At 50.4% G+C, this 26,628-nt stretch overlaps 1 protein-coding gene across 2 annotated transcripts in view; it reads left to right on the top strand.

Annotated features, from left to right (window-relative positions):
- Positions 1–22,678, top strand: part of Tyk2 (tyrosine kinase 2) — a 24,664-nt gene extending 1,986 nt beyond the window's left edge. The window contains exons 2-25 of one of the 2 annotated variants that reach the window (XM_028763725.1): positions 636–787; positions 2,064–2,283; positions 4,855–4,978; positions 5,209–5,356; positions 5,710–5,873; positions 7,846–8,212; positions 8,914–9,114; positions 9,192–9,349; positions 11,911–12,019; positions 12,127–12,322; positions 12,410–12,513; positions 12,605–12,781; positions 12,874–12,961; positions 13,885–14,012; positions 15,787–15,922; positions 16,006–16,160; positions 16,578–16,728; positions 16,944–17,041; positions 17,625–17,817; positions 18,105–18,223; positions 19,034–19,206; positions 19,478–19,595; positions 21,361–21,471; positions 21,552–22,678. In XM_028763725.1, coding sequence (XP_028619558.1) covers positions 2,076–2,283; positions 4,855–4,978; positions 5,209–5,356; positions 5,710–5,873; positions 7,846–8,212; positions 8,914–9,114; positions 9,192–9,349; positions 11,911–12,019; positions 12,127–12,322; positions 12,410–12,513; positions 12,605–12,781; positions 12,874–12,961; positions 13,885–14,012; positions 15,787–15,922; positions 16,006–16,160; positions 16,578–16,728; positions 16,944–17,041; positions 17,625–17,817; positions 18,105–18,223; positions 19,034–19,206; positions 19,478–19,595; positions 21,361–21,471; positions 21,552–21,686 — 3,561 coding nt within the window. In that variant the 5' untranslated portion in view covers positions 636–787; positions 2,064–2,075 and the 3' untranslated portion in view covers positions 21,687–22,678. The remainder of the gene's footprint in view (positions 1–635; positions 788–2,063; positions 2,284–4,854; positions 4,979–5,208; positions 5,357–5,709; positions 5,874–7,845; positions 8,213–8,913; positions 9,115–9,191; positions 9,350–11,910; positions 12,020–12,126; positions 12,323–12,409; positions 12,514–12,604; positions 12,782–12,873; positions 12,962–13,884; positions 14,013–15,786; positions 15,923–16,005; positions 16,161–16,577; positions 16,729–16,943; positions 17,042–17,624; positions 17,818–18,104; positions 18,224–19,033; positions 19,207–19,477; positions 19,596–21,360; positions 21,472–21,551) is intronic. The other variant, XM_028763726.1, reaches the window with a different exon arrangement.
- Positions 22,679–26,628: the final 3,950 nt, after the last annotated feature.

Genomic DNA, 26,628 nt, shown 5'->3' with positions numbered 1-26,628 from the left:
GGCTACACAGAGAAACCCTGTCTCAAAACAAACAAACAAACAAACAAACCAAAACGACAAAACAAAACAGGGTTTCTTTGTGTAATCCCAGGTGTTTTGGTACTCTCTCTAGACCAGACTGGCCTTGAACTCTGAGATCCACCTGCCTCTACCTCCCAAGTGCCAGGATTAAAGGTGTGTTTTTGTAGAGTCTTGTCCCTTAAATGTGGGGACCCAGGTGAGCACCCCCCTAAGGAAGTCAGAACAGCCCCTGTCTCTTACAGGGTGGATCTGGGGCACTGAAAAGAAAATGGAAATGGTGAGGCTCATGACGTAATTAAGCTGCACACATTTGTCTTTGTTCGTGTGTGCAGGCGTGTACTTATGCAGCGTAAGTGGAGGGCGACTCAGAGCAGTTCTCTCCTTCCACTGTGTGAGTTAAAGGGATTGAACCCAGGTGGTCACGTTTGGCCACTAGCCCCTTTACCTGCTGAGCCATCCACTGGCCCCACAATGTAGTATTGCTTTTGGTGGTCAGAGGATGATGCCCAGGACATAGTGCATGCAGGACACATGCTGGACTGCTCTCAGCCTCTCCACCAGCAGTGGATTCTTGTTGTGTCACATTTGGTTGTTGTTATTCCTGTCTAACTCAGGTCCTGCTGACCCAGTACCATGTGGAACCAGGTTGGAAGATCTTTCCATAGCAACCATCTCAGCATCTTGTATTCACCTGGGGAAATGGAGGACCAGAGAGGTTAAGTTCATTGCCTGAGGTCACACAGAAAGTTCCAAGACGCACTGCCAGGTCTGTTGCATCAAGTCTGCCTCCCCTCAGGGACCTTGGTTTAGAGCAGATACTGATTGATTGGCTGATTGATGAACTGATTAAGACAGCATCTCACTGTGTGACTCAAACTGGCCTTGAACTTAAGGAGCTATCAGTGAAAGGCATGCATCTCTGTGCCTGGCTTGAACTTATTTTATTTTTGTTTATTATTGTTAAGGTGTTTTTATAAGGATATATGTAGCACATGTGGAGGTCAGGACAGCTTTTTCGGTCAGTTCTCTCCTTCCGTTACGTGGGTATCAGGGAGAGAACTCAGGTTGCCAGGCTTGGCAGCAAGCCCCTTTTACCCTTGAGCCGTCTCCTGAGACAGGATCTTATGTAGTCTAGCTGTCCTTCAGTTCCTTATGTTTCTGAAGATAACGTTGATTTCCTGATCTTCCCGCCTCCCTCTGAAGTGCTCCCCTAACGGTATACCTCAGGGTAGCTTCTCAGACTATTGGAAGATTATTAAAGGAGAAAGTGCCTGTCGGTGCCTCCCACTCTAGCAGTCAGGAGGCAGGGTAGGGAGGCCTATAAGACCAGCTCAAGCTAGACAGATGGACCGTGTGAGCCTCACTGACCTTCCAGAAACAAGATAGGAGGCTCAGTCTGTTGGTACTGTTGTACCTATGTAGTTCCAGTTGCTTGGAACGCTGAGGCAGGTGGATTGCTTGAATGTAGGTATTGAAGACCAGTCTGGGAAAAGTATAGTAAGATCTTGTCCAAGTGTTTCTTCAAACTAAATAAATATTTCCCAGGAGGTAGGTGACACATATCTCTTTATTTCTTCCTTCCTTCTTTTCTTCTTTCTTTCTTTTTGTTTTTTTGAGACAGGGTTTCTTTGTATAACCCTAGATGTCATGGAACTTGCTCTTTAGACCAGGCTGGCCTGGAATCTCAGAGATCTGCCTGCCTCTGCCTCCCAACTGAGAATTGTTTCTAAAAAAGGAAAACAAATAGGGCCAAGTTAGTTGACTCAGAGTCTGAGGTTGAGTATGTGCCACTCTGCTAGAGAACTGGAATTTGGTTCAAGTGGGTCATGACTCCCTGTGATGGCAGTTCTGTGGGAGTCAATGACGTCAGTGGATGCGAATGCGCGCACACACATCTTTAAGAAACAGTACAGTAGTGACTTGGAGGCAAGCCTGGGCTACATGAGACTGTCTTAAAAAACAAAATGAAACCAAAAATATAAGATGTGTTTGCGACCACTAAAAGGGGTGGCTGGTGGGTAAGTCTTCCTGCCTGTCCTCAGCCAGTACAGTGAATGGTGACGAGCATGCCTCTGTGTGGGCGGAGAACCACCTCAGAAGACAGCAAGGCAGATGGCACAGAAGCTCAGCCCCTGGTGCCCACAGGACGCTTGACGGTGCTGCTGCACTGGCCTGGGCCTGAGGGCGGGGAGCCCTGGGTCACCTTCAGCCAGGCCTCTCTGACTGCAGAGGAGGTCTGCATCCACATCGCACACAAAGTTGGTGAGTACACGGCCCCAGGGAGGGGCTGATGCTGTGTTTCACCATCGCTGGGCAAAAAGGAATGAGTGCAAAGGGCCAGCCTAAGTCAGGGCCAGTAGGGGCTGTTGTTCGGGGGTCGGGGGTGGCCAGAGAGCGCTGCAGAGCCAGGCCTGTGATCCCAGAACATGGGAAGCTGAGGCAGGAGGATCCTCACAAGTTCCAGGCCACACTAATGACACAAGAAGACACTGCCTAGAATTCCCCAGTGAAGGGGCTAGAGAGATGGTTCAGTGGTAGGAGCACTGGCTGCTCTCCCAGAGGACCTGGGTTCAATTCCCAGCACCTACATGGTAGTTCACAACTGTCTGTAACTCCAATTCCAGGGAGTCTGGCACTCTCACACAAACATACATGTAGGTAAAATACCAGTGCATATAAATAAGTCTTAAGAAGAAAAGAACCCCCAGCAATTTGACCCAGTGGTATAGCTGCCGCATCGAGTCCCCCAGTGAGGGGACAGGGTGTTTCCCAGTGTGTGCAAACTTCCAGTTTCCGTCCACTGTGTGTCCCCCAAAGTCAGTTCACTAACACCACGAGGCCACGCCTCCCTCCACAGCAGCAGCTGCTGCTGCTTCTTCTCTCCCTCTCTCTCCCTCTCTCTTTCTCTCTTTCTATTGGATATTTTACGTATTTATATTTCAAATGTTATCCCCTTTCCCACTTTCCTTTCCAGAACCCCTCTCTCCCATTCTCCCTCCCCCTGCTTCTATGAGGGTGTTCCCTCACCCACCCACTCCCGCCTCCCCAGCCTGCCATTCCCCTACACTGGGGCATTGAGCCTTCAAAGGACCAAGGGCCTCTCCTCCCATTGATATCAGATAAGGCCATCCCCTGCTACATATGAGACTGGAGCCATGGGTCCCTCCATGTGTACTCTTTGGTTGGTGGTTTAGTCCCTGGGAGCTCTGGGGGCTCTGGTTGGTTGATATTGTTTTTAGTTCAAAAAAAGAGGATTCACTTGTGGCTGTGCTGGCTGACGACAGGCAGGAATACTTCCCTCCTTGCCTCTCCATAGCTTCCTTGGTCCTAATAACATGTCAGTGTTACCACCCTTAAATTCCATTAACACATGACTTTTGTGATATCAGCTTGTGAACGTTGGGACATGGTCAAACCATCACAAGAAATGTGTAAGCAGCTGGACTGTGACATCTCTTACCACCTTTCTGTTGTGTTGACATCAACCACAGGGCCTGCAATTTATTGTAACTACGAGCTTTTCCAGTTATGTCCCAGTTCCCAAAATAACAATTCTGAGACTTATTTAGGAATAAATGCCTAGGCCATAAGTCGGGCTTGTTTCCTGCTTAGTTCATAATGTAATTAACCTGTTTATTCTATTCTATTAGTGCCACATGGCTGGTCACCTCTTCTCAGTTTCAAGCATCAGACTTCCTTAGAGTTCAGGGCAAATCTCTTCCTACCTCTGACTCTCCCAGAGTTCCTTTCTCTCAACCGGAACTCCCACCTATTACTTCCTGCCTTTTGCTAAGAGGCCATCAGCTTTTTATTGACAGATGGTGCTTCCACACAGTGCCCAAAAGATTCTCTCTACACCTCAGAGAAAATAGTCTCCATACTGGTCCAGAGTATGTGCTCTGTTTAAGGAACCAAAAGACCTTCAGGCTGACAAGGGTACTGGTTCTAAGAACTGGAAAAAGGAACTAAAAGTTGAAACTGAGGATTGAGATTGTCACTCGGCTGGTTGAACACTTGCCCAGCACTCAGAGAACCCTAGCTTATACCCCTAGCAGCACAAGAACCAGGCGCAATGAGGCACATCTGTCACCCCTGTACTCTGAGAAGTGTAGGCAGTGAGCTCAGGAAGAAATCCGTGGCTAGCCTCAGCTACATTTGACTTTGAGACCAGCCTGAGCTCTGGGAGCCCTGTGTCAAACAAGAGGAATTGAAAGCAAGCATCAGAGTGGAAGGCAGGCTGGGGCAACTCAGGACTGAAGGCAGCAGGGAGCCACGGAAGGCTTAAGCCAGAGAGTGAAGCACGTAAGAAAGCTGTTTTACAAGCGAGGTGCTGTATTTTATCAAGCCCTCAGTGAGTCTAACTTGTAGTAAGTTTGGAGAACAATTTGTGTTTCCCTGACAGGTTGAAACCTTTTGTTTTTATTATTTGTGTGTTGAAATAGAGTCTCTCTATGGAACCCTGGCTGGTCTGGAACTCAGAAATCCACCTGCCTCTGCCTTCTGAGTGCTAGGATGTTCCACTGTGTTCAAAACAAAAAACCTGTTTTGTTTTGTTTTTGAGCTAGAATTTCATATAGCTCAGGATGGTCTCCAGAGTTCTGGGATCACATGCCATTTAGTTCAATGTCCCATCCAAGCTGCAAGGAAACTGGGAAATGTAGTTCTGGGAAGCCTTGGCATGGTGGAAATGCTGAACTCCCTTGTGTGTTTATCAGCATTTGACAACTCCTGCATGGGAGGGGACCTGGGAAGGGAATGTGGGAGGAGTCAGTGGGTTGTAGGATCCTCAGGACCTGCAGATGACATGGCTTCTAACTTCCTCCCGTGTGCCAGGCATCACTCCCCCCTGCTTGAATCTCTTCGCACTCTATGATGCACAGGCCAAGGTCTGGCTGCCCCCAAACCACATTTTGGATACATCCCAAGACGTGAGCCTGAGGCTCTATTTTCGCATGAGGTGAGTAGAGAGTGTGTGTGAGAGAGTGTGTATTTGTGTGCTTGGGTGTGGTGTGTGTACATGTGTGTGTGCACACGCACCCATGTATCCATATACCACAGCACCAGTGTGGAAGGAAATCCAGTCGATCCACTGTGCCATGGTCTCTCAGATCAAGCACAGGTTGATCTTGGCAAGTACTTTTCCCTCCTGCTTCCTCCTGCCTCCATTCATCCTTTCCCTTCTTGCAGGTTTTACTTCCGGAACTGGCACGGCATGAATCCCCAGGAGCCAGCTGTATACCGATGTGGTTTCCCAGGGGCAGAGACTTCCTCAGACCGGGCAGAGCAAGGTGTACAGCTCTTGGACTCTGCCTCATTTGAATACCTTTTTGAGCAGGTATGAGCAGGGATGGGGAATTTAGGCCGTTTTAGGGCGACAAAGGGCTGGTAAGGACTCCCTTCCACCTCCATCTCCACCTCAGCTCTAGGTTTCAGCTCATCCATACCAGCTGGGATCTCTTAGCTCTCTTTACCAAAAGAACTTGGGGTGAATGTGTTCTAGGATTGATTAGTAATGTCTGCCATGGCCTTACCCTCCTGCAGAGGTGGTATGTGTGTCTTGGTCTTCTTAGGAAAATGCTTATCTCTTCCTTCCCCACAAGGTGCCTACAAGTAGGAAATTAGAGTTTGTTGACAACAGAGCAAAAACCTCCCCACACCTCTTTTTCTATCCATCCCTCTACCCCTCAGGGAAAGCATGAGTTCATGAACGATGTGGTGTCTCTGTGGGACCTGTCTAGTGAGGAAGAGATCCACCACTTTAAGAATGAGAGCCTGGGCATGGCCTTTCTGCACCTCTGCCACCTTGCTCTCTGCCGAGGTGTCCCCCTGGAGGAGATGGCCAGAGAGATCAGGTGACTGGAAATGGAGTGGGAACCAGGAGTAAGTGGGTGAGAGTCCCCGTGCCCTGGGGTCCCAGAGTGGACCTCTCATGTTGCCTTCATTCATCCAGCATGTATTGAGCACCTACTGTGTACGAGTTCTAAGTGTTAGGACAGAATCAGCTCTTCGAGTTCATGCTGTGAAGCAGATTGGTTCGTAAAGGAAGTACAAACCCCGAGGCTGAGACTGCACAGTAGATCTGACCTTTGCACAGGACCTGAGGTCAGGTCCAGTACTTCCATTGGGTGACTCACAACTGTCTATAGCTCCAGCTCCAGGGGCTGCAAACCCTTTTGACTTTCACTGACACCCATACACGTATGGTGTACACAGAAGTCAAAATAAGCAGTGTAGAGTCTTAATTAGAGAAAGAAATACAAATATTAAATGTAGAAAGACTAAGTAGGGAAGGAGGATTCTTGTTTGTTTCTCTGTGTAGCCCAGGCTGTCCTATAACTCTGTGTAGCCCAGGCTGGCCTCAGACTTACAGAGATCTGCCAAGTGCCAGGATTAAAGGTGTGTGCCACCACTGCTGGGCCTTACTCTGTTTAGTTTTTGTAAAGATTTGTTTATTTTATGTATGAGTGCTCTCTCCGCATGCACACCTACCTGTGTGCCAGAAGAGGGAATCAGATCACATTATAGATGGCTGTGAACCATGTATGGGTACAGGGAATTGAACTCAGGACCTTTGGAAGAGCAGCCATCTCTCCAGCCCCCTTATTGTATTTTAAAAACATTATTTCAAACTGAGTGTAGTGTTTATTCATTTCATGCATGATGTTCTATCTGCATGTATACTTGCATGCCAGAAGAGGGCGTGAGATTCCAGTACAGATGCTTGTGAGACACTATGGTTGATAGGAATTGAACTGAGGACCTCTGGAAGAATAGCCCATTTAACAGACCTCTTAACCACTAGCCATCTCTCTAGCCCCTTGTACACACATTGAATCCCAACTCCCAGGAGGCAGAGGCAGGTAGATCTCTGTGAGGTCAAGGTCAGCCTGGTCTACATAGTGAGTTATAGGACAATGAGGGTTACATAGAGACCCTGATTCAAAAAGAAAAGAAAGAATTAATCCCATAAAAGCCAATCCTACAGAAGTGGGGTTCCCTATCGGTGCAGACTTCTGGAAGGCACTGTGGGGGCTCAAGTCTTCAAATCCTAGGCAATTTCTGGAAGCTCAGGAAGGGTCTGTCTCTGGCCAAGCATGTGGTACAGACCTGTAATCACAGCAACCAGTACAGTATGCTGAGACAGGAGAATTACAAGTTGTAGGCTAGCCTGGGCTACAGTGTATATGACCTAGTCCCCCCAACCCCAAAATTAGCTAAGAGTAGTTGGTCAGTCCTGTAATTATAACACATGGGAGGTAGAGCCAGGAGGATCAGAAGTTCAAAGTCAGCGTCAGCTACATGGCAAGTTCAAGAGCGGTCTGGGCTACGTGAGACCTTACCCCCAAAACACAAGACAATAAATTAGGGAGAGATGTGCTGGTATGCACCTGTAGTTCTTACACCCAGCGCGTAGAACTAGGAAAATCTCTTCAAGTTCAAGGTCAGCCTAGACTACATAGTTAGTTTTAAGCTAGCCTGGGTTAAATTATATACTATAAAAACCAAGACAAAGAGCTAGAGAGATGACTGATTGCTTCTGAGCACTGGCTGCTCTTGCAGGGGACCTGCATGCACACACAGACAGAAAAATAGAAATGAAACTAAAAGCCTTGAGACGAAGTTTCACGGTTATAGAGTTTCACTATACAGTGCTGGGGTTAAGGGCAGAAGCCGTGGTACTTTGGATTGGGTTCTTCACTTCCACATTCATGACGTAGCCCTCATTGTCTGCATTAGGCAGCAGGGAGGCTAGGCCACTCGCCATGTCACCCAGCTTGTCTGGCTGCACTGGCTCCTGACCTGTTCCCCTTGTCACCTTTCCAGCTTCAAGAACTGCATCCCTCATTCCTTCCGCCAGCACATCCGCCAGCACAATGTGCTTACACGCCTGCGTCTCCGTAGAGTCTTCCGCCGCTTCCTGCGGGCTTTCCGGCCTGGCCACCTCTCCCAACAGGTTGTGATGGTTAAGTACTTGGCCACCTTGGAACGGCTGGCTCCTCGCTTTGGCTCAGAGCACATACCTGTGTGTCATCTGGAGGTCCTGGCCCAGCCTGAGAGGGACCCCTGCTACACCCAGAACAGTGGACAGACCACTGGCGACCCAGGCCCAGAGCTGGCTTCCGGGCCCCCCACCCATGAGGTACTGGTGACAGGCACCGGAGGTATCCAGTGGCGTCCACTGCAGACCCAGGTGAGCAGTCCCCATAGCCGTAGCCTCTCAGGACCACTGCCTTGTTTTGAGTTACCCTGCTTTCCACCTGGCTTTAGAGGCCTGTCAGTCTGTTTCTGTCCCTTTGATTTTTGTCCCTCCATTTATTTGTGGGAATGGGCACTGGTGTCCCCGAGTGTCCATGTAGACTGGAGAAGCTGGTTCCTCTCCTTCAAGCATGTGAGCTCTCCGGAGCTCACCCAGGTCATCCGGCCTTGGAGTCAAGCACCTTTACCTGCTGAGTCATCTCACTGGCCCTTGAGGGGTATTTATTTATTTATTTATTTGTTTATTGATTTTCTTGAAACAGGGTTTCTCTGTGTAGCCCTCGCTGTCCTGGAACTCCTGGCCTCAGACCCACAGAGATTGGCTGCCTCTGCCTCCCTGTGCTGAGATCAAAGACATGCGTATGCCACCACCGCCCAGCTGAGGGGTTTTTATTCTTGTCTTTTGAGTTAGGGTTTTATTCCACTGTCCCAGCTGACGGAATGCAGCTGTACTGTAGCCCAGGCTGAACCTGAACTCATGCCACTCCCCCTGCAGCCTTCCGAGTTTCGGAGCTAGAGGCTTGAGCCCAGTTTCCTTCTGTTCTTTGAAGAGAAATCAAACTATCCCTGCCCTGCTCTGTCTCTCCCCGCCCACACACACACACACACCCCTCCTGTCCCCTCTTTGGTGTTTAGGAATCTGAGAGAAGTAACAGCAGAGGGAATCCCCAAGGCAGCCGCTCTGGGAAGAAACCCAAGGCCCCTGAGGCTGGAGAGCACCCGGCAGAGAGTCCTCAGGAACCACATTGGACCTACTTCTGTGACTTCCAGGACATTTCCCACGTGGTGCTAAAGGAGCGTCGCGTGCACATCCACCTTCAAGACAACAAGTGCTTGGTGGGACCCCTGGCTGGTGGAGGAGGGCTGGGACGTGTCCTGCCGGGCTCCCTGACCATGTCCCCCTGGCCCCACAGTTGCTGTGCCTCTGTTCCCAGGCTGAGGCCCTGTCTTTTGTGGCCCTGGTCGATGGCTATTTCCGTTTGACTGCTGACTCCAGCCACTACCTGTGCCATGAGGTGGCACCCCCGAGGCTGGTGACTAGCATCCAGAACGGTATCCATGGGCCTCTGATGTGAGTGATGGTGGCCCGAGGATGCTAGGGGTTGGCACTGCAGGACGCTGAAGCTGGAATTCTAGGAGACAGTAACACATACACAGGGCACATGCACACGGGGCACATGCAGCCTACATAGTGTGTGTGTGTGTGTGCACCTGCGCACAACTACCTTTACACCTAGGTACTGCCTCCAGGCCAGTTAGCTGTGGCCACATCAGTGTGTCACTGTGTGTCTGGCTGTCTGGCCTCTGGATATGACACCTTTACCCCCCTTTTATTATTGCTGTTGCCACCTCTAGGATGTCAAGGCCCTTACACTAGGTCCTTTTTTGTTACTATAATAAAATACCTGAACCTGGATGGACACTTACGGAGAAAAGAGGTTAGCCGTGGTGGTGCACAGCTCAATCCAAGCAGCTCAGCTTGGACTGCATAGTGTAAGCCTACTCATAATTAAATTGTGAGGATTTTTTTAACATTTTAAATTGTGTGTGTGTGTGTGTGTGTGTGTGTCTGCGTACTTGAGTGCAGATGCCCACAGAGGCCAGGGGCATCAGACTGGCATGAGTACAGTGTCTTGCACACATATATTCTCACACATGCAGAGATGTAGTAACAAGAGTCTAGTCTGGGTCTGTAGCTCACTGTACCAAGCTGTAGTGCTTTCTTTTTTTTTTTTTTTTTTTTTTGGTTTTTTGAGACAGGGTTTCTCTGTGTAGCCCTGGCTGTCCTGGAACTCACTCTGTAGACCAGGCTGGCCTCGAACTCAGAAATCCACCTGCCTCTGCCTCCCAAGTGCTGGGATTAAAGGCATGCACCACCACCACCCAGCCCGCTGTAGTGCTTTCTAGCGTGCGAAGCCCTTGGTTCAATCCCCAGCACTGCATGAACTGGGCATGGTGGTGTATGTAGCTATTCCCAGCACATGGGTAGTGGGCACAGGATGACTTACAGGAGTCAGTTCTCTCCTACCATCTTGGTGCTGGGGATCAAACTAGGGTCATCACACTTGACAGCTAGCGCCTCTACCTACTGAGTCATCTTGCTGGCCTCTTGTTTTGTTTTGTTTTTGAGACTGTTTCATTTGGCCCAGATTAGGCTCCAGTGTAGCTGAGGGTGACCTTGAACTCCATATCTTCCTGCCTCTACCCCCGCATGCCAAGACTAGAGGCATGAGTCTTACCTTTTATTTTTTAAGTTTTGTTGTTGTAATTTTATGTGTACCATTTTTTGTTTGTTTTGTTTTGTTGCTTGTATATACGTCTGCACCACATGCATATCTGCTACCCACAATGGCTGGGAGCTACAGAACAGTTGTGAGGGCCCTTGTGGGTGCTGGGAATCAAACCGGTGTCCTCTGGAAGAGCAGCAAGTGACTGTCTCTGAGCTGTCTCTGCAGCCCAACATGTCTTATCCCTCTTCATGGAATGTAGGACATCACATGAGCCTCAGAGGGGACAAATCACGTTGAAATGGTGTCCCCACGTAGCCCTGTGACCTAGGGCGGTAAATGGCAACTGATCTGTATTTTGGGGACATGTGACTATCTCCCTACTGTAAATCACTCTGTCCCTTTGTGGCTGTGTCTGGGTGTGACCCATGTGACATCAGATAGCTGTTTTCCTGCCTCAGCGTCTGTCACATTGTCTGTGTCGGTGTTTGATGCTAGGCACGCTCATCCGACTCTATGGCAGCAGTCATATCTATGTATACAGATGTATGGACTTACTGTCAGTGGTTCTGATTTATTTATGCCATAGTGCATGTGGGGAAGTCAGCAGGCAACCTGCAGGAGGCAGGTCTCTCCTGTCACGTGGGTCCTGGATGCTGAACTCAGGTCATCAGGCTCTTAGCAAGTGCCTTCCCTCACTGAGCATCTTACAGGCTCTCTGAAGGTTTTGGTCTGTGTGTGTATGCACCCACATAAGGTGGCCAGAGGTTGGCCTTCATGTCTTCCTCAGTCATTCTCCATTGGTTTCTTTTTATTTTGTGTGTGTGTGTGTGTGTGTGTGATGTATGTATGTATGTATGTATGTATGTATGTATGTATCTGTGTGAGTGTATGCCACATGAATGCTGGTGCCTAAGGAGCCCAGAACAGGCATGGAACTCCCTGGAGGTGGAGTTATGGGTGGTTGTGAGGTACCTGATATGGGTGCTAAGAATCGAACTCTGGTCCTCTACAAGAACAGGAAGTGCTGTCTATTGTTGAGTAGCCTCTATAGCCCCTCCACCATATTTTTTGAGACAGGGACTCTCATTGGTTGGCCAGACTAGCTGAGCTGTAGCTTCAGGGTTGGGATTGCAGGTGCATGCTACCACTCCCAGACTCCCACGTGGGTGCTAGGTATCTGAACCCAGATCTAAGGTTCCCATCCACTCTACTTGTTTTTGAAACATAATCATATCATATAGCCCAGGCTGGACTTGAACTCTCAGTACTCCTGTGACCTCAGCTGACTGAGTGCTGGAGTTACACATGTGTAACTCTAGGCAGGTCTCCTGGGACATTGTCTGGCATGAGTCCCACAGTGACTACCAGAGGCTTGATGGTGCCCCCTGTCCTCCTCTTCCAGGGATCCATTTGTACAGGCCAAGCTGTGGCCAGAGGATGGCCTCTACCTGATTCAGTGGAGCACCAGCCACCTGCACCGCCTGATCCTTACTGTGGCCCATCGAAACCCGGTGGGCCTGGGGCCAGGGTGGAGGGCTAGGGACCCCGGTGCACCCTTCACAGGCAGGATCTGAGCCCTGCCTGCTCCCTGCTTACATCTGCTTTCCCATCTACCCAGGCTCCCAGTAAGGGCCCTAAGGGCCTGCGCCTCCGAAAATTTCCCATCACCCAGCAGCCTGGAGCCTTTGTGCTAGACGGCTGGGGCCGCTCCTTCGACAGCTTGGGGGACCTTCGGCTTGCCTTGCAGGGCTGCTCATTGCGGGCCGGTGATGACTGTTTCTCCTTGCACCATTGCTGCCTGCCCCGGCCCAGAGGTGAGGAGCAGAGTGAAAGGCACTGGGTAGGGAGGACTCTGTGTTCTGAAGCCAGCCCACAAGGGCAATGCCCACTTCTATGCCTAGAAATCTCCAACCTCGTCATCATGCGGGGATCTAGGGCCCACACCCGGCCGCTCAACCTCAGTCAGCTCAGCTTCCACAGGGTTCACCAGGATGAAATCACCCAGGTGTGTGTTCTGTGGCAGGGCATGCAGGCCTAGGAGGCAGGGGTCACCTGCTCTCCAGTACCACCCACACTGCATTCTATACTTCTTACAGCTCTCCCACTTGGGCCAAGGCACAAGAACTAATGTATATGAGGGCCTGCTAAGAGTGGGGGGTCCTGGTGAGGGCACAGCAGACAGTGGATGTCCCGCTGAGCCTGGTGGGGGTAGTGGGCAGCAGCTTCGAGTGGTGCTCAAAGTCCTTGACCCCGGTCACCGTGCTATCGCCTTGGTAAGTGTGCAAGGCTGACCCTGAGGTATCTGGAGAGGACAATTGGGAGGGCCAGGGTGTGTCTGCAGACCTGATCTGCCCTGTCTCCACAGGCCTTCTATGAGACTGCTAGCCTCATGAGCCAGGTGTCACACATGCACCTGGCTTTCCTGCATGGTGTTTGCGTTCGTGGCTCAGAGAGTGAGTGCACCCCATCCACAGCTGGGTTTGCATGCCCTTCCCCCTCCCCAGCTCATCACTTTGTTTTTTTAATGGCACTGGAGATGGAACCTAGGATCAGCATAGGTAAACACTCAAACCACAAGTGACACCCCCAGCCCCTTACTATGGTGTTCCAAGCAGGGGCTCCTCCCCTGATACATCCCCAGGCCCTCTGTGGGGCCTCTGCCTTCAAGCCACACCCCAGCCATTTGAGCATCAGTCTCTCCTGTGGCCCTGAGACCAGACCTGGACCTATAGCACACGCCCACTCCTCACTGAATACCAGCCCTGGGCTTACATCTTAATACTGAACCAAACTCTGAGCCTCCCCCTTACCTTCACTCCTTGCTCTACCTACTCTGCCCTGTGTGCTCCATCTGAGTCTCCATTCTTCCCAGAATTCCTTCTTGCATGCATCATACATCCTCTAATCTCTTAGGCACAGTGGCCCCAGGCAGGTCCCAGCCCTGCTGTATCCTCAGTCACCCTGTGTGTCCGCCCTGCTTAGTTAGACCTCTATTCCTCTCTGCCTGTCCTCTAAACTTCTTGTGCAGGCTGACCCCAGTGTGAGCACCCTGTGTGCTGTGACTGCAATGCCCCCGTGTATGCCTCTTGACCCTGTATTCCAACCTGTGCCTGGCCCACTCCTCTACCTCGATGTCACCTCTGCCCCCTGCTCCACATCAGCTCCCCCCCCCCACCCACACACACAATCCTTTCCAGTTCCTGCGCTCCATCTTGTCCTTGCTCCATGCCTAGAGACCCCATTCCACTTCTGCCTCTGCTCCTTTCTCCTCTGTTCTCAAAGGACCACCCCCATCCAAACTCAGCGCACCGCCACCATCTGCCCTGGTCCTGGAGAGAGCCAGGTGGCTGCCCCTCTAGCAGTTATATCTTTGCAGATATCATCGTGACAGAATTCGTAGAACATGGTCCCCTGGATGTGTGGTTACGGCGACAGAGGGGCCGAGTGCCCATGACCTGGAAGATGGCCGTGGCTCAGCAGCTGGCCAGTGCCCTTAGCTACCTGGTATGCTGACTCGAGGGGCCACTTGTCCTGCAGAAAATGGGATATGGGTGAAGCCAGGAATGGTGACATGGTGACACATACCTACCAGCACAGCACTCAGGAGTTGAGGTTGGAAGATTCAGAATTTAGTTATTCTCAGTTATATAGTGAGTTTGGGAATAGCCTGGGCTATACATTACCCTGTTGCAAGCATTAAAATGGGGTCTGGGGCTGTAGCTAAGTTATTAGAGCACCTGCCAAGCATGGACAAAGCCTGGAGTCCATCCCCAGCTCTGTATAAACAGGGTGTGATGTATACCTACAGCCTTAGCACTGGAGAGGTAGAGGCAAGAGGGTCTAGATTAGGGCTATCCTCTACAGGAAGATCTAGATCAGGGCCATCCTCTACTAAGTAGTAAGTTTTGTGTGTGTGTGTCTGTGTGTCTGCGGGCACACATGGGTCAGACCCTGGATGTCTTCCTCAGTTGCTGACTTGACTTCTTCGGATAGCTAGGCTGACTAGCCTCAGCCTGTGGGCCCCAGGGGTGCTCCTGACTCCACCTCCCCAGCTCTAGGATTACAGATGCTGCCACATCTGGCCTAACACACAGGGGCTGAGGCTTGGATTTGGGTCTTTACATTTAAATAGCCGTCACTTTACCCACTGAACCACATCCTCAGCCCCCATACAGCAAGTTTCAGGCCAGCCTGGGCTACATGGGACCATTTTTCAAAATAACAAAAGTATATAGTGTGTTTAGACCAATACAGACTCTCCTGTTACTACTGTAGGTATCCCCATGTGAGATGCCTGCCACAGTACATCTTTCACGTATAAATGTCATGAAAATCATGTAAAATTTCATTACTTTTTTTGTCTTGTCTTTTGAGGCATGGTCTCACTGTATAGTTTTGACTGGTCTGGGACTTGCTGTGTATTCCAAGCTGTCCTTGAACTCTCGGAGATCTACTTGGCTCTGCTTCTGGAGAGAACAGGAGCACACTCATTCCTGAGTGTCAGTTTTGATCATGGCTCAGTCTGAAGGTGACCTGTGTTTAAAGAGGGCTAACTGTGCTTAAAACAGTAACACAATAGAGTAGGAGGCCGTAGGAATTGAGCAGGTGGATCTGGAGAGATAGCGGTAAATGCTTGCTGTCCTGCCGTGAGTCATATCCCTCTCGGCCCACACTGAAAGCCTGTATCCCTAGCACTGGAGAGGCAAAGACAGGAGGTTCCCTGCCTGGATAGTTTCCCCAATCAGTGAGCTCCCGATTCAATGTGAGACCTTGTCTCAAAAAAATAAGGTGAGAAGACCCCTAGCATCCATCCCTAACCGCCACGCGCATGCACACAAAGCATTATATAGCAAACATATAACACGAACGAATCAAGGGTCAGATGGGTTGCTTGATGTGGAGGTAAGGCACAGTTACAGCTTGAGAATGAGGTAGAATTTGAAACAGATGGGTGGGGCTGGCCTCACCTGACAGAGGAGAGGAAGGATTGCTGTGAAGAAATCTTGGGAAGATTATTTTCCGGTGTGTGATCGGGAGCCGCCTGTGTATAGGAGTGTGCCTTGTGTGTGTTTGGGATCCACAGTGGGTCTTCTGGCTTTTTGTTCCTGGCCAAGAACCTTGGCTGCCAGCGTGACCTTGTCCTGAAAACCAGCACTGTCATTTGACAGCTGTCATTCTTACATGGCTATCCCTCTGGGGAGGATCCTTATAGGGTGGGGCTGGTGGATGGGATCTGAGTCATGGAAACCATGCACTTTTCTCTCCTCTGCTACTCCAGGAGGACAAGAATCTGGTTCATGGGAACGTATGTGGCCGGAACATCCTGCTGGCCCGCCTAGGATTGGAGGAGGGTACCAACCCCTTCATCAAGCTCAGTGATCCTGGTGTGGGCCAAGGTGCCCTCTCCAGAGAAGGTGAGTTCTGGAGTGGGGCTGGGCATAGGGATGGCCTTTCTCTGTCCTTTCCACCATTGCTGATCTGTGATCTGTGTTCTCAGAGCGGGTGGAGCGCATCCCCTGGACAGCTCCTGAGTGCCTGTCCGGAGGGGCCAGTAGCTTGGGTACCGCTACAGACATGTGGGGCTTTGGTGCCACCCTTCTTGAGATCTGCTTTGATGGGGAGGCACCCCTGCAGGGTCGTGGTCCCTCCGAGGTATGTCCTGAGGATTTCTATGGGTTTTGGAGGATTCTTGGGTCTCTCTAAGTGGCTGAAAAGGGTTCATAAAGAAGAGTTCATCAAATGCAGAATCTGGCTCATGAGCCAGGACAGGAAGCACTGCCTTGATTCCAGACACAGCTTTTGCTGGCCGAGGGGCATTAAAGCAGCTGAGCTGAGGACAGGGAGTAGCTTGGGAGTTACCTGCTCTACCTCTGCAGAGCCAGTTCCTGACTCTATAGTCTTTACCAAGCTTAAGCCGCTTCCTCTGTAAAATGGGCATAAAAAGACCAGATACTGGTGTGAGCTATCCCTGGTGCTGTGGTCTGAGCTAACTCTGTTGCTTGCTGTGCCTTTGGGGGAAGATGTGGGGTGGAAGGGGGCACTCACTTGCTGGCGCTATCATCCCCACAGAAAGAACGGTTCTACACAAAGAAGCATCAGCTGCCTGAGCCCTCATGCCCAGAACTGGCCACACTCACCCGCCAGTGCCTGACCTATGAACCAGCACAGCGGCCCTCGTTCCGCACCATTTTGCGGGACCTCACAAGGCTGCAGCCACAGAGTGAGCCAGGGCCCTGGGAGGTGAGGGTGCGGCTGGGGGGGGGGTCCCTGCTGATGCAGGGCTGTACATCTAAGGTCTCTCACTGGGGCTTGGTACATGGTAGTTCCATATTCACTAGGGTCTCCAAATGAGAGGAGTGCCAGGGATCAGGCACCGGGCATGGGAAACTGTGGGGGGAAGAGCCAGGGTCTAACTGCAGGCTTTGGCTCTCCCAGATCTAGTGGGTACTTCGGCTGTGAACTCAGACTCACCGGCGTCAGACCCCACTGTTTTTCACAAGCGTTATTTGAAAAAAATCCGGGATTTGGGCGAGGTGAGGCCATGCCTGGAGAGTGGGTGTAGGAATGGGTAGCTGGGGTGTAGGATGGAGATGTAGGGGAGGGGCTTGAAGATTTGGAGGGAGAGCTGGGTTTGGGGCTTAGATGCTAAAGAATGGAGCCTGCAGGGCTGGGCTGTATCTGGAGACCTGGGCCAGTTTGGAGAGCTGCAGTGGTGTCTGGAGAGCTGTGGAAGTGCCTGAGACTGAGGGGCAGGGCCACTCCGGAGCAATCTGGGGCTTAAGGACCTCTTAAGAATAGTTTTGAGGGCCAGGCATGATTCTTTGTACTGACAATCAGGAGGCAGAGTCAAGTGCATCTCTGAGTTTGAGGCTACTTTGGTCTGCATATCAAGTTCCAAGCTAGCTCATGGTACATAGTGAGAGTCTCAAAACAAAAACAAAACACTATAGTTTTCAGACGGGGCGGGGGAGGGGGAGAGGTAAAGATTCCTCAGATTTGAAAGAAGGCCTAGGGAATTGGAAAAATACCTAAGTACCAAGATATTGTTCAACATGGAGTCAGTAGGCCCTAGCAAGCCCTGTGGCCTCATATGACTCTCCTGCCCACTTCTGCAAGGGTCACTTTGGCAAGGTCAGCCTGTATTGCTACGATCCAACTAATGACGGCACTGGCGAGATGGTGGCCGTGAAAGCCCTGAAGGAGGGATGTGGTCCCCAGCTCCGCTCGGGCTGGCAGCGGGAGATTGAAATCCTGCGGACGCTCTACCATGAACACATTGTCAAGTACAAAGGCTGCTGTGAGGACCAAGGTGTGCACGGTGGCCCGCAGCGGTGTGAGCAACTGAAGATCTCTATACTAGCTGTGGGGGTGTGACTGGGCAGCCTTCTCAGTTGGGGGTGTTACCTTTGGGGTGTAGGATGAACACTAGCACAGCAACAGGGTTCCACATGGGTCCATAGGACATAGACCTGTCCTAGCATGGGTGGGTCATGATCTTTTCTCCATACATGGGAGGGAGCTGTGCAGGGCTCTGGGCTCCAGGATCCAGAGACTCCGACCCCTCCTGCAGCATCCCCTTTGGTCTCTGCCTCACAGGAGAGAAGTCTGTACACCTGGTCATGGAATATGTCCCTCTGGGCAGCCTCCGAGACTACCTGCCGAGGCACAGCGTAGGGCTGGCCCAGCTCCTGCTGTTTGCCCAGCAGATCTGCGAGGTGGGACAGCTGCGCCCCTCCTCCTAGAACAGAACACTTCTGCTGCTGCAGATTTATTGGGTCTGATGGGCTCTATTCCTGTCCCTGTTCTTGTCCTTGGACTGGATTCCTTTCCCTCTCTTTTGTGTCCTACAGCCCCATAGGCCTCACCCTTAACCCCTACAGTTTCCTTAGGACTGGACCCACTCACCTTTTTTAGCCCCTCCCATTGAACCCGAGGAGCCATTTCCTGCCCGCCCCCTATCCTCTGTTTAGCCTACCTCCCCTGGCCTAGTAGCTGCAAGCCCTACCTGAAATCCGGTGGAGGTCTACCTTTTTCTAGAACCAGCCATCTCTGCTTGGTTCCACCCACCAAGTCCCACCTCTCTGGTCAGTCTCTGTCCAGCCTAGCTTGGCTCTGAAAGCCCCACTCCTAACCTTGTAGAGCAGTGGTTCTCAACCTTCCTAATGCTGCGATCCTTTAATACAGTGCTTCGTGTTCTGGTAACCCCCAACCATAACATGATTTTCATTGCTACTTCATAACTTTAATTTTGCTACTGTTACGAACTGCAAATAACTGATAAGCAGGATATCTGATACTCGATCCGATCCGTCGTGAAAGGCTCACTGGACCCAGGGGTCATGCCACACAGAGAACCACTGTGGTAGAGATTTGCACATTCCTCCCTCTGACCCTACCCACAAAGCCCTGTCCCTTGCAACTCCTCCTGCTGTCTAGCTTTGCCGCCTTAGCTCCAAGCCCTGCTCTGGCTCTTCCTTTTGCGTGCTCAGGCTGGGGCTGAGCCTGACTCGCTCTGCCCCACCCAGGGCATGGCCTACTTGCATGCGCAGCACTACATTCACCGAGACCTCGCTGCGCGCAACGTGCTGCTGGACAACGACAGGCTGGTCAAGATTGGAGACTTTGGCCTAGCCAAGGCTGTACCTGAAGGCCACGAGTACTACCGAGTGCGCGAGGACGGGGACAGCCCAGTGTTCTGGTGATCAGGAGCTGGCATTTTCTGATGGGGCAGAAGACAATTGGGCGGGACTTAGAAATGAAACGGGTGTGGCTAAAGCCCAATGGGCGGGGCTTAAGGACGAAAGGGACTTGACTGAAGCCCACTAAGCCAGTTTGACTTGGCTTAGTAGGTCTGTAACCCCTTAGGTTGTGCCCTGAAGGGTGAGGTCTCAACTGGAACTCAGGGATCCTTTCACCTGCCTGTGAACTCCAAGTCCAGTCAGCCAGTCCTGAGCCTCTTCTGTTTCCAGGTATGCCCCAGAATGCCTGAAGGAGTGCAAATTTTACTATGCATCTGATGTCTGGTCCTTCGGGGTAACCCTGTATGAGCTGTTGACATACTGTGACTCTACGCAGAGTCCTCCCTCGGTGAGTGACAGACACCCGACTCTACCTTTGGGTTTGCTAGAGAGCTTTTCTAGAAAAGCAAGCATTTAAAGTTCAGTCCCCCCAACACTGGCAGGCTCTTGAGGGGGGGATGCGTTTCAAGACAGGATTTTTCTGTGTTGCCCTGGCTGTCCTGGAACTCACTCTGTAGGCCAGGCTGGCCTCCAACTCAAGAGATCTGCCTGCCTCTACTGGGCATTGAAGTATTGGGATTAAAGGCGTGTGCCACCACCGTTACCAATGGCAGGCTCTTCACCAGCCTGTCTGCCCAGCCCTGCCTGATCTGTAAAGGCATCACTTGGCAGTGTGGGAAGCTATTTTGTTTCCGTGGCGTTTATTTGAATGGTTCTTTCCCACCCATTTCTTGTGTGTTGGTGTGTGTGCACATCACACATGGGGGCTGGGGGTAGGGTGGCACTAGATGTATGAAGTGAGGACATGACCACTTCAGAAACAGCCAGTTGTGAGCTGCTATGGGGTGCTGGGAATTGAACTCAGTTTCCTGCAAAAGCAACAAATACTCTTCAACCACCAAGCCTGCTCCCCCTGCAGGGGAGTTTGTAACTGAAATACTCAAAATGCACACAGGCAGAAATGCTGGTGTTTATTGTGCTATGTTCAGACCCCATGTGAGTGAGACCTCTGGTGTTGCCAGGAGCCAGTGTCTCCAGCTCCATCCCACATTCACTGAGGTGCTGTCTGAAGCTGGCTGCCCTACACACAGTGACCCATCCTGCTGTCACTTGACATCCCTCAGCCACAGAGACCAAGGGATCCTCTCTTTCTGCTCTAAATTCCTGTGACTTTTTCTGATAGGCCCAACCTATCCATGTGTCCATCTCACAGTGAATCACTGAAAGGTTTTGGGCCACAGTGGTTGGTTAGCCGAGAGCTAGGGGGAGGAGCCAGGAGAGCATTAGCCCCAAAGACAGCATTTCTCCTCAGCTCCGCAGGTCAAGGCAGGAGAATCCCTTGAGCCTAACAGTTGAAGACCAGCCTGCAGCAAGATCATTATCTCAGGAAGTAGATTTTAACGGGGGCTAAAGCTGAGACTCTGTGGGTCGAGCACTGGCTGGTGTGGGTGAAGCCCTGGGTTCGTCCCCAGCCTAGCTTAAAATGGGCATGCCCACCTAAGACCCTGTCTTAAAACAGTGTCAGGGCTGGGGACATGGCTCAGTAGTTAAGCACTTGCTCTGCAAGCATGAGGACATAAGTTTAAGTCCCCAAAACTCACTTGAATGTCAGATGGGCGTGTTGACCTGCTTTAAATCCTGCCTAGGACGGCAGAGATGGGACTCCTAGAGCAAGCTTTCTAGCCAGACTAGTCAAATCAGGGAGCTCTGGGTTTGATTGAGAGACCTTGCCTCAGTGGATAAGGTGGAAGATAAGATCTAGCATGATTCCTGAGCTCAAGCTCATATCTCCATAGTAATGTTAGAAATTCATATTAATGTATGTGCTAGAGCACATGGGCCATACACATGTGCCCACACACATGCAGCATACATGCACATGATCTGAGCATGGCTGTATGAGTGTGCAACATATAACCTTAGAACTGTGGGAGGGAGACAGAATCTAGACCCTGTCTCAAAGGACTAGACAGACAGGGATAGAGTGGGGCAGCATTGTCATCCTCTGGCCTTCCCATGCATGTGCATACTGCATGTGCACAGATACACACACTAGGAAGCACGGGTTACTGGTTCACAGCTTGTGCAAATAGTTGCTGTCGATTGTGCTTTAGAAATTCATTGAGCTCATCGGCCTCAGCCAGGGCCAGATGACCGTGCTGAGGCTCACAGAGTTGCTGGAACGAGGAGAGAGGCTGCCTCGGCCTGACAGATGCCCCTGTGAGGTGAGTCTACCGACAGATGTTCCCCATCCCCACCCTTAAGACACAAGGTGAATGGCTCCATGGACCCATTTCTCCCACAGATCTATCACCTCATGAAGAACTGCTGGGAGTCAGAGGCCTCCTTCCGCCCCAGCTTCCAGAATCTTGTGCCCATCCTCAAGACAGCACAGGAGAAGTACCAAGGCCAGGTGCCTTCAGTGTTCAGCGTGTGCTGACAAAGGCATGGGGGGTGGCTCCACACAGAGGCCTCCACACAGCCTATACTGTACTCTGCCTTGAAACCCCACCTGTGGACTAAGTTTCCTTCCTTGGCCCTGAGCCTGGCCGTGACCCAAACAGACCTTGGATGTGCAAAGGGGCCAGTTAGGAATTCCTGAGTCTTTGCATTTTGGGCCCATCCATCTTTTCACAGATGAGACCCATTGTCTTCTTTAGCTGGGAAGAAACTGCTTTGCTGGGGGCCCGAGGACTTTGGGGGTCCATCTTCAGCAGCAAGATGTGTAGATAGAATGAGACTTCAAAAGAAGCTGTAACATTTCTGATCACCCCTAAACCACCAGCCACGCTGGAGTGTGCCGGGGAGAGCCTGTGCTTAGCACGGGCTCCCTAGTTGGTTAAGCCATCGACTAAATCAGTTCCTGGTATACAGAAAGCACTCAGTAGCTTCTTGTTAGAGGCTGGGGAGATGGCTTGGTCAGTGAAAGACAAACAGAAGTGCTTGCTTTGCAAGCACAAGGCTGTGAGTTCAATCCCCAGAACCCATGTTAGCTCTGTGTGGTGGGACATGCTTGTCACCTCAGTCCTGGAGAAATGGAGATGGGCAGCTTTGTGGGGCTCACTGGCAAGAATCCTAGTCTATTCAGTGACACTCAGGCCAACTAGAGTCCCTGCTTCAAAACAGAATGCTGCAGCAGTGCCTTGGAAGATACCCAGAGTTGTCCTCTGACTTCTGCACAGATGTGTGCACACACACCTGCACATAAATTTGCATATATACACAGGAAGGCCATTTGTCACATACGTAGGACTCTGCCAATTTTACCCTTTCCTTCCTGTGTAACCTCAGGAAAATGTCTTGACCTCTCTGGGCCTCCCATCTCAGCTATGGGGATGGTCAGGGCTTCTACCTCATAGGGCGGATGATGAGTGGCATTCCCATTGCTCTGGAGACACAGAGAAGAGTTAATAAAGTTTATGATCATTGCTATTCTGGTGTTTTCCTACATTTTGGGTGAAGGGGTGAGATTCAGATCAGTTCTAGGAACATGGGCATTTGTGAGAGGCGGGGAAATAGGCGTCTCTCCAAGGATTTCTAAAGACTTCACATAGGCCGGCCATGGGGCCGGCATGTTCTTCATTCTACCAGGCAGCGATGGGCTAGGGGCGAGGCTCAGAGATACAGCTCCTAGCACATCATACAAGGCCCTTGATTCCATCCCAAGGATCATAAGTGAATTAAAACATCAATACTGAGATCTTAAGCCACATAAAGTCCAAAGGGTTACTTTCTAATGCTGGTGAATCAAACTCCTGATGCTGTCATGGGCAAGCTTGCTGTTTAATGAGATACCGTGTCACCATCAGTGCAGATTCTGTCATTATTGCTTTGAACTCGTCGCTCTCCCACCTCGGCGTCCCAGGCTCTGGAAGACAAGTTCATGCCACCAAGCCCATCACTTGTTTAGAACATCAAAGCCAGCATGGTCTACAGAGGGACTTTCAGGACAGCCAGGGCTACACAAAGAAAGCCTAGCTTGAAAGAAAAAACTTTTTTTTTTTTTTTTTGAGACAGGGTTTCTCTGTAGCCCGGGCTGTCCTGGAACTCACTCGGTAGACCAGGCTGGCCTCGAACTCAGAAATCTGCCTGCCTCTGCCTCCCAAGTGCTGGGATTAAAGGCGTGTGCCACCACCACCCAGCTTCCTTGCCATTTTAAACCTTCCCGATTCTTGGTTCCACTAGTTTCTTTTTTTCCAATTGCAACATATTTATTGTTGAAACCAAGGTGTGTAGTAGATTTGTCTATAGGTCAGCTATGTGTCAGAGTTAAACTGCATTCTTCTGTCCACCAAACATGATAGAACATTCACGTGTCTGATTCACTTATTTCTGGATGGTTCCTTCCACAGGGAACACCCAAAACTTACTTGGTTTTTCTTTAAAAAGTCTTTAAAGTTTAATTTATTTTTATTTTACATATGAGTGTTTTGCCTGCCTGCATTGTACCTGAGTGGAACTCGAGTTGGAGACAGTCATGACCTGCCGTCCTTGCAGGTGCTGGGACTCTAACTGCATCCTCCAGGAGAACAGCCTGTGCTGTTGACTGCAGAGTCAGCTTTCCAGCCCTCTGTGCATGTGTGCATGTGTGCATGTGCTGCCAGTGTTTCTACGACAATGTTGGGTAATCCTAACTCTTTACCTTGTTGGAGGTAGGGGACAGGATTTCTTTTCTTTTTTAAGATAAGGTTCTTCTATGTAGCCCTGACTATCTTGGAACTCACTATGTATTATGTAGACCCGGCTGTCCTGGAACTCAAGGAGATGCAGCTGTCTCTGCTTCCTGAGCACTGGGATCAAAGGTTCGCAGGCCATCATGCCTGGCCTAAGACTGCGTCTCTTGGTCAGTGCTGTGTTCTCAGCTCTAGCCAGCTAGTGGCTGTCTCCTGTCTCCCTGCTTTCAGTTCTCTTTTTTTCTTATTTCTCTCTTTTGAAACAGGCTGTATCTTTGTAGCCAGGGGTGAGCCTACAACTCACAATCCCAGCCTTTTTGCCGCTCCCCTCCAAATTCTGGGATTGCATATATACGCCACTACTCCTGACTCATGGTTTTTATTAGTGATGTAGGCAGTTGTTCAGATCCCACACAGAAGCAGGGTCCCTTGCTGTGCAATGCCTTACAGCACAGGCAAGGGCTGTACCACCAAGCTACTGCAGCCACTGAGAATTCCAGGTTTTCTTGTTTTTGTTTTCCACAACAGGGTCTCATGTAGCCAAGGCTAGGTTGGAAATTTGTGTCTAGTGATTTTTTTTTTAAGTACTTTTGAGACAGGGCCTCGACTATGATGCCCTGGCTGGCCTGGGGTCCACTACGTAGAACTGGTTGACCTTGAACTCACAAAACCCCTGCTTCTACCTTCCAAGTGCCGAAATTAAAGGTGTGTAACCAGCACACCTGGTCCTGTCTTTGAACTTCTCACCCTCCTGCTTCTACCTCCTAAAAGCTGAGATTACAAGGGTGAGTCCTCCAACCACAGTGTGGATTTGATTCAAATTTTCCTTTTTAAATATTTGCACTGAGAAAGAAGAAAAAAAAATTTAGCCGTGCAGTGGTGGCGCACGCCTTTAATCCCAGCACTTGGGAGGCAGAGGCAGGTGGATTTCTGAGTCCGAGGCCAGCCTGGTCTACAGAGTGAGTTCCAGGACAGCCAGGGCTACACAGAGAAACCCTGTCTTGAAAAACAAACAAACAAACAAAGTTGAAAAAAAATTTGCACTGGGGGCCAGGAAGGGGACGGCAGCATCGGGATGTTAATAAACAAAATAATTAACTAAAAAAGTGCCCTGGGAGCCAGGCCGTGGTGGCACACACCTTTAATCCCAGCACTTGAGAGGCAAAGGCAGATGGATCTTTATGTGATGAAGGCCAGCCTGATCTACAGAGCAAGTTCTAAGACAGCCAGGGCTACACAGAGAAACCTCATTTCAAAAACAAAACAAAAAATTTGCATGGATTTTATAGTGTAGTGCTTACTATGTCTGCTTCACACAGAAGCTCCAGGGTCTCAGCCAGTGGACAGACACAGCAGTAACTAAGAGACACTATCTTTCTGGGCATGGTGGCACATACCTTTAGACTTAGCGCTTGTGGTAGCAGAGGTTGAACTCTGGGGCAGCAGCTGTAATTAGTTTTCCTGGGGACAATAAGTTATCTCTCCACTGGTGAAATGAGCCATTTCAAGCCAGATTAAATATAGCAGGTTTATTGGGAAGCTGCTCTAGGGCATGCGAGTTCACTGGCCCCGAGGAGGGACGTCACCCTGGGAAAGGAGATAGGAGAGGGAAAAGAAAAAGCAAGCTCATGCAGAGAGAGAAGACCAAGGGAAAGAGAAAAGGAGAGAGCCGGGAGACCAAAATGTCCAGCTTATATAGGAAGGAGCCTCCTCGGGAACCCAATCCCCAGGCTGGAAAGTTCAAGGTCGGGGCAGGGTCTGCCAGGTAGGGACTGAGGGATGCTGGGAGAACCTGGAGGCCAGGTCTGCTTTGGTATGTAAAATATACACCTCAGTCCCTTGTTTAAAACCAAACATTCTAGCCTTTTGTTGCTAATAAATGAATGAGACCACTTAATCATCTATGACTGCTTCCCGCTGATGTTGGGGTGTCATCCATAATGACAGGTGGGCAAAAGGCTGGAATGCTGGCCACGTCCAGGAAGAGCTGGTTGCTTCACTGCTGTCCAGGTTGTGGGACCGTGTGTGGGTAGGAGTATGCAGACCCTGTTTGAAGACCCAGTTGAAGCAGTCTGTGAGGGTGGGTAGAGCACTTGTGGGTAACTGTTTTGCCGCTTTAGAAGCAGCTGTTGGGATACAGGTTCTGAGGAAATATCTGTTAGGGACAGAAGATAGGGTCAAGGAGTTTCGGGAGAAAAACTTTTTCTTAGGTGTACATTTGAATCTTTTAGGCCCGTGGTCTTGTTAGTTGGAGGAGGGGTGTGAGGGTCTCAGGATCAGATAAAGGGAAATAGATCTCTCCCTCAAGAATAGGCAGATGGGAAGGGAAACAGGCTGTTGACTGACAGTATTTATCTGGAGTCCATTGGGTTGTGGTAAGTGGATTTCAGTGGATTCCCTGAAGCTTACAAGAATCTTTTTAGGTTTACAAAAAGATAAATCCTTCATAACTTGCATCTACTAACTCGAAACACCTTCCCAGACCCTTGAAACACTGTCTTAGAAGCTTTCATATCTTCAGACCTTACAGGGGCCACACAGGCATGTGCGAATTTTACATGGATTCAGGGAACTGAATTCAAGTCCTCACCCTTGTAAGGCAAGTGCTTTAGAGACTGAGCCATCCCAGCCTAAGGAGCAGTTATGTTTTCAGGGCGGGGAGTGGACCCCCACTCTACCACTGAGCTTCATGTCCAGTCCCCGAATCTC

The sequence above is a fragment of the Grammomys surdaster genome, unplaced genomic scaffold (genome assembly GCF_004785775.1).
Source record: "Grammomys surdaster isolate TR1022 unplaced genomic scaffold, NIH_TR_1.0 140, whole genome shotgun sequence".
Classification (NCBI taxonomy): domain Eukaryota; kingdom Metazoa; phylum Chordata; class Mammalia; order Rodentia; family Muridae; genus Grammomys; species Grammomys surdaster.
This window is presented reverse-complemented; position numbering and strand designations above follow the sequence as displayed.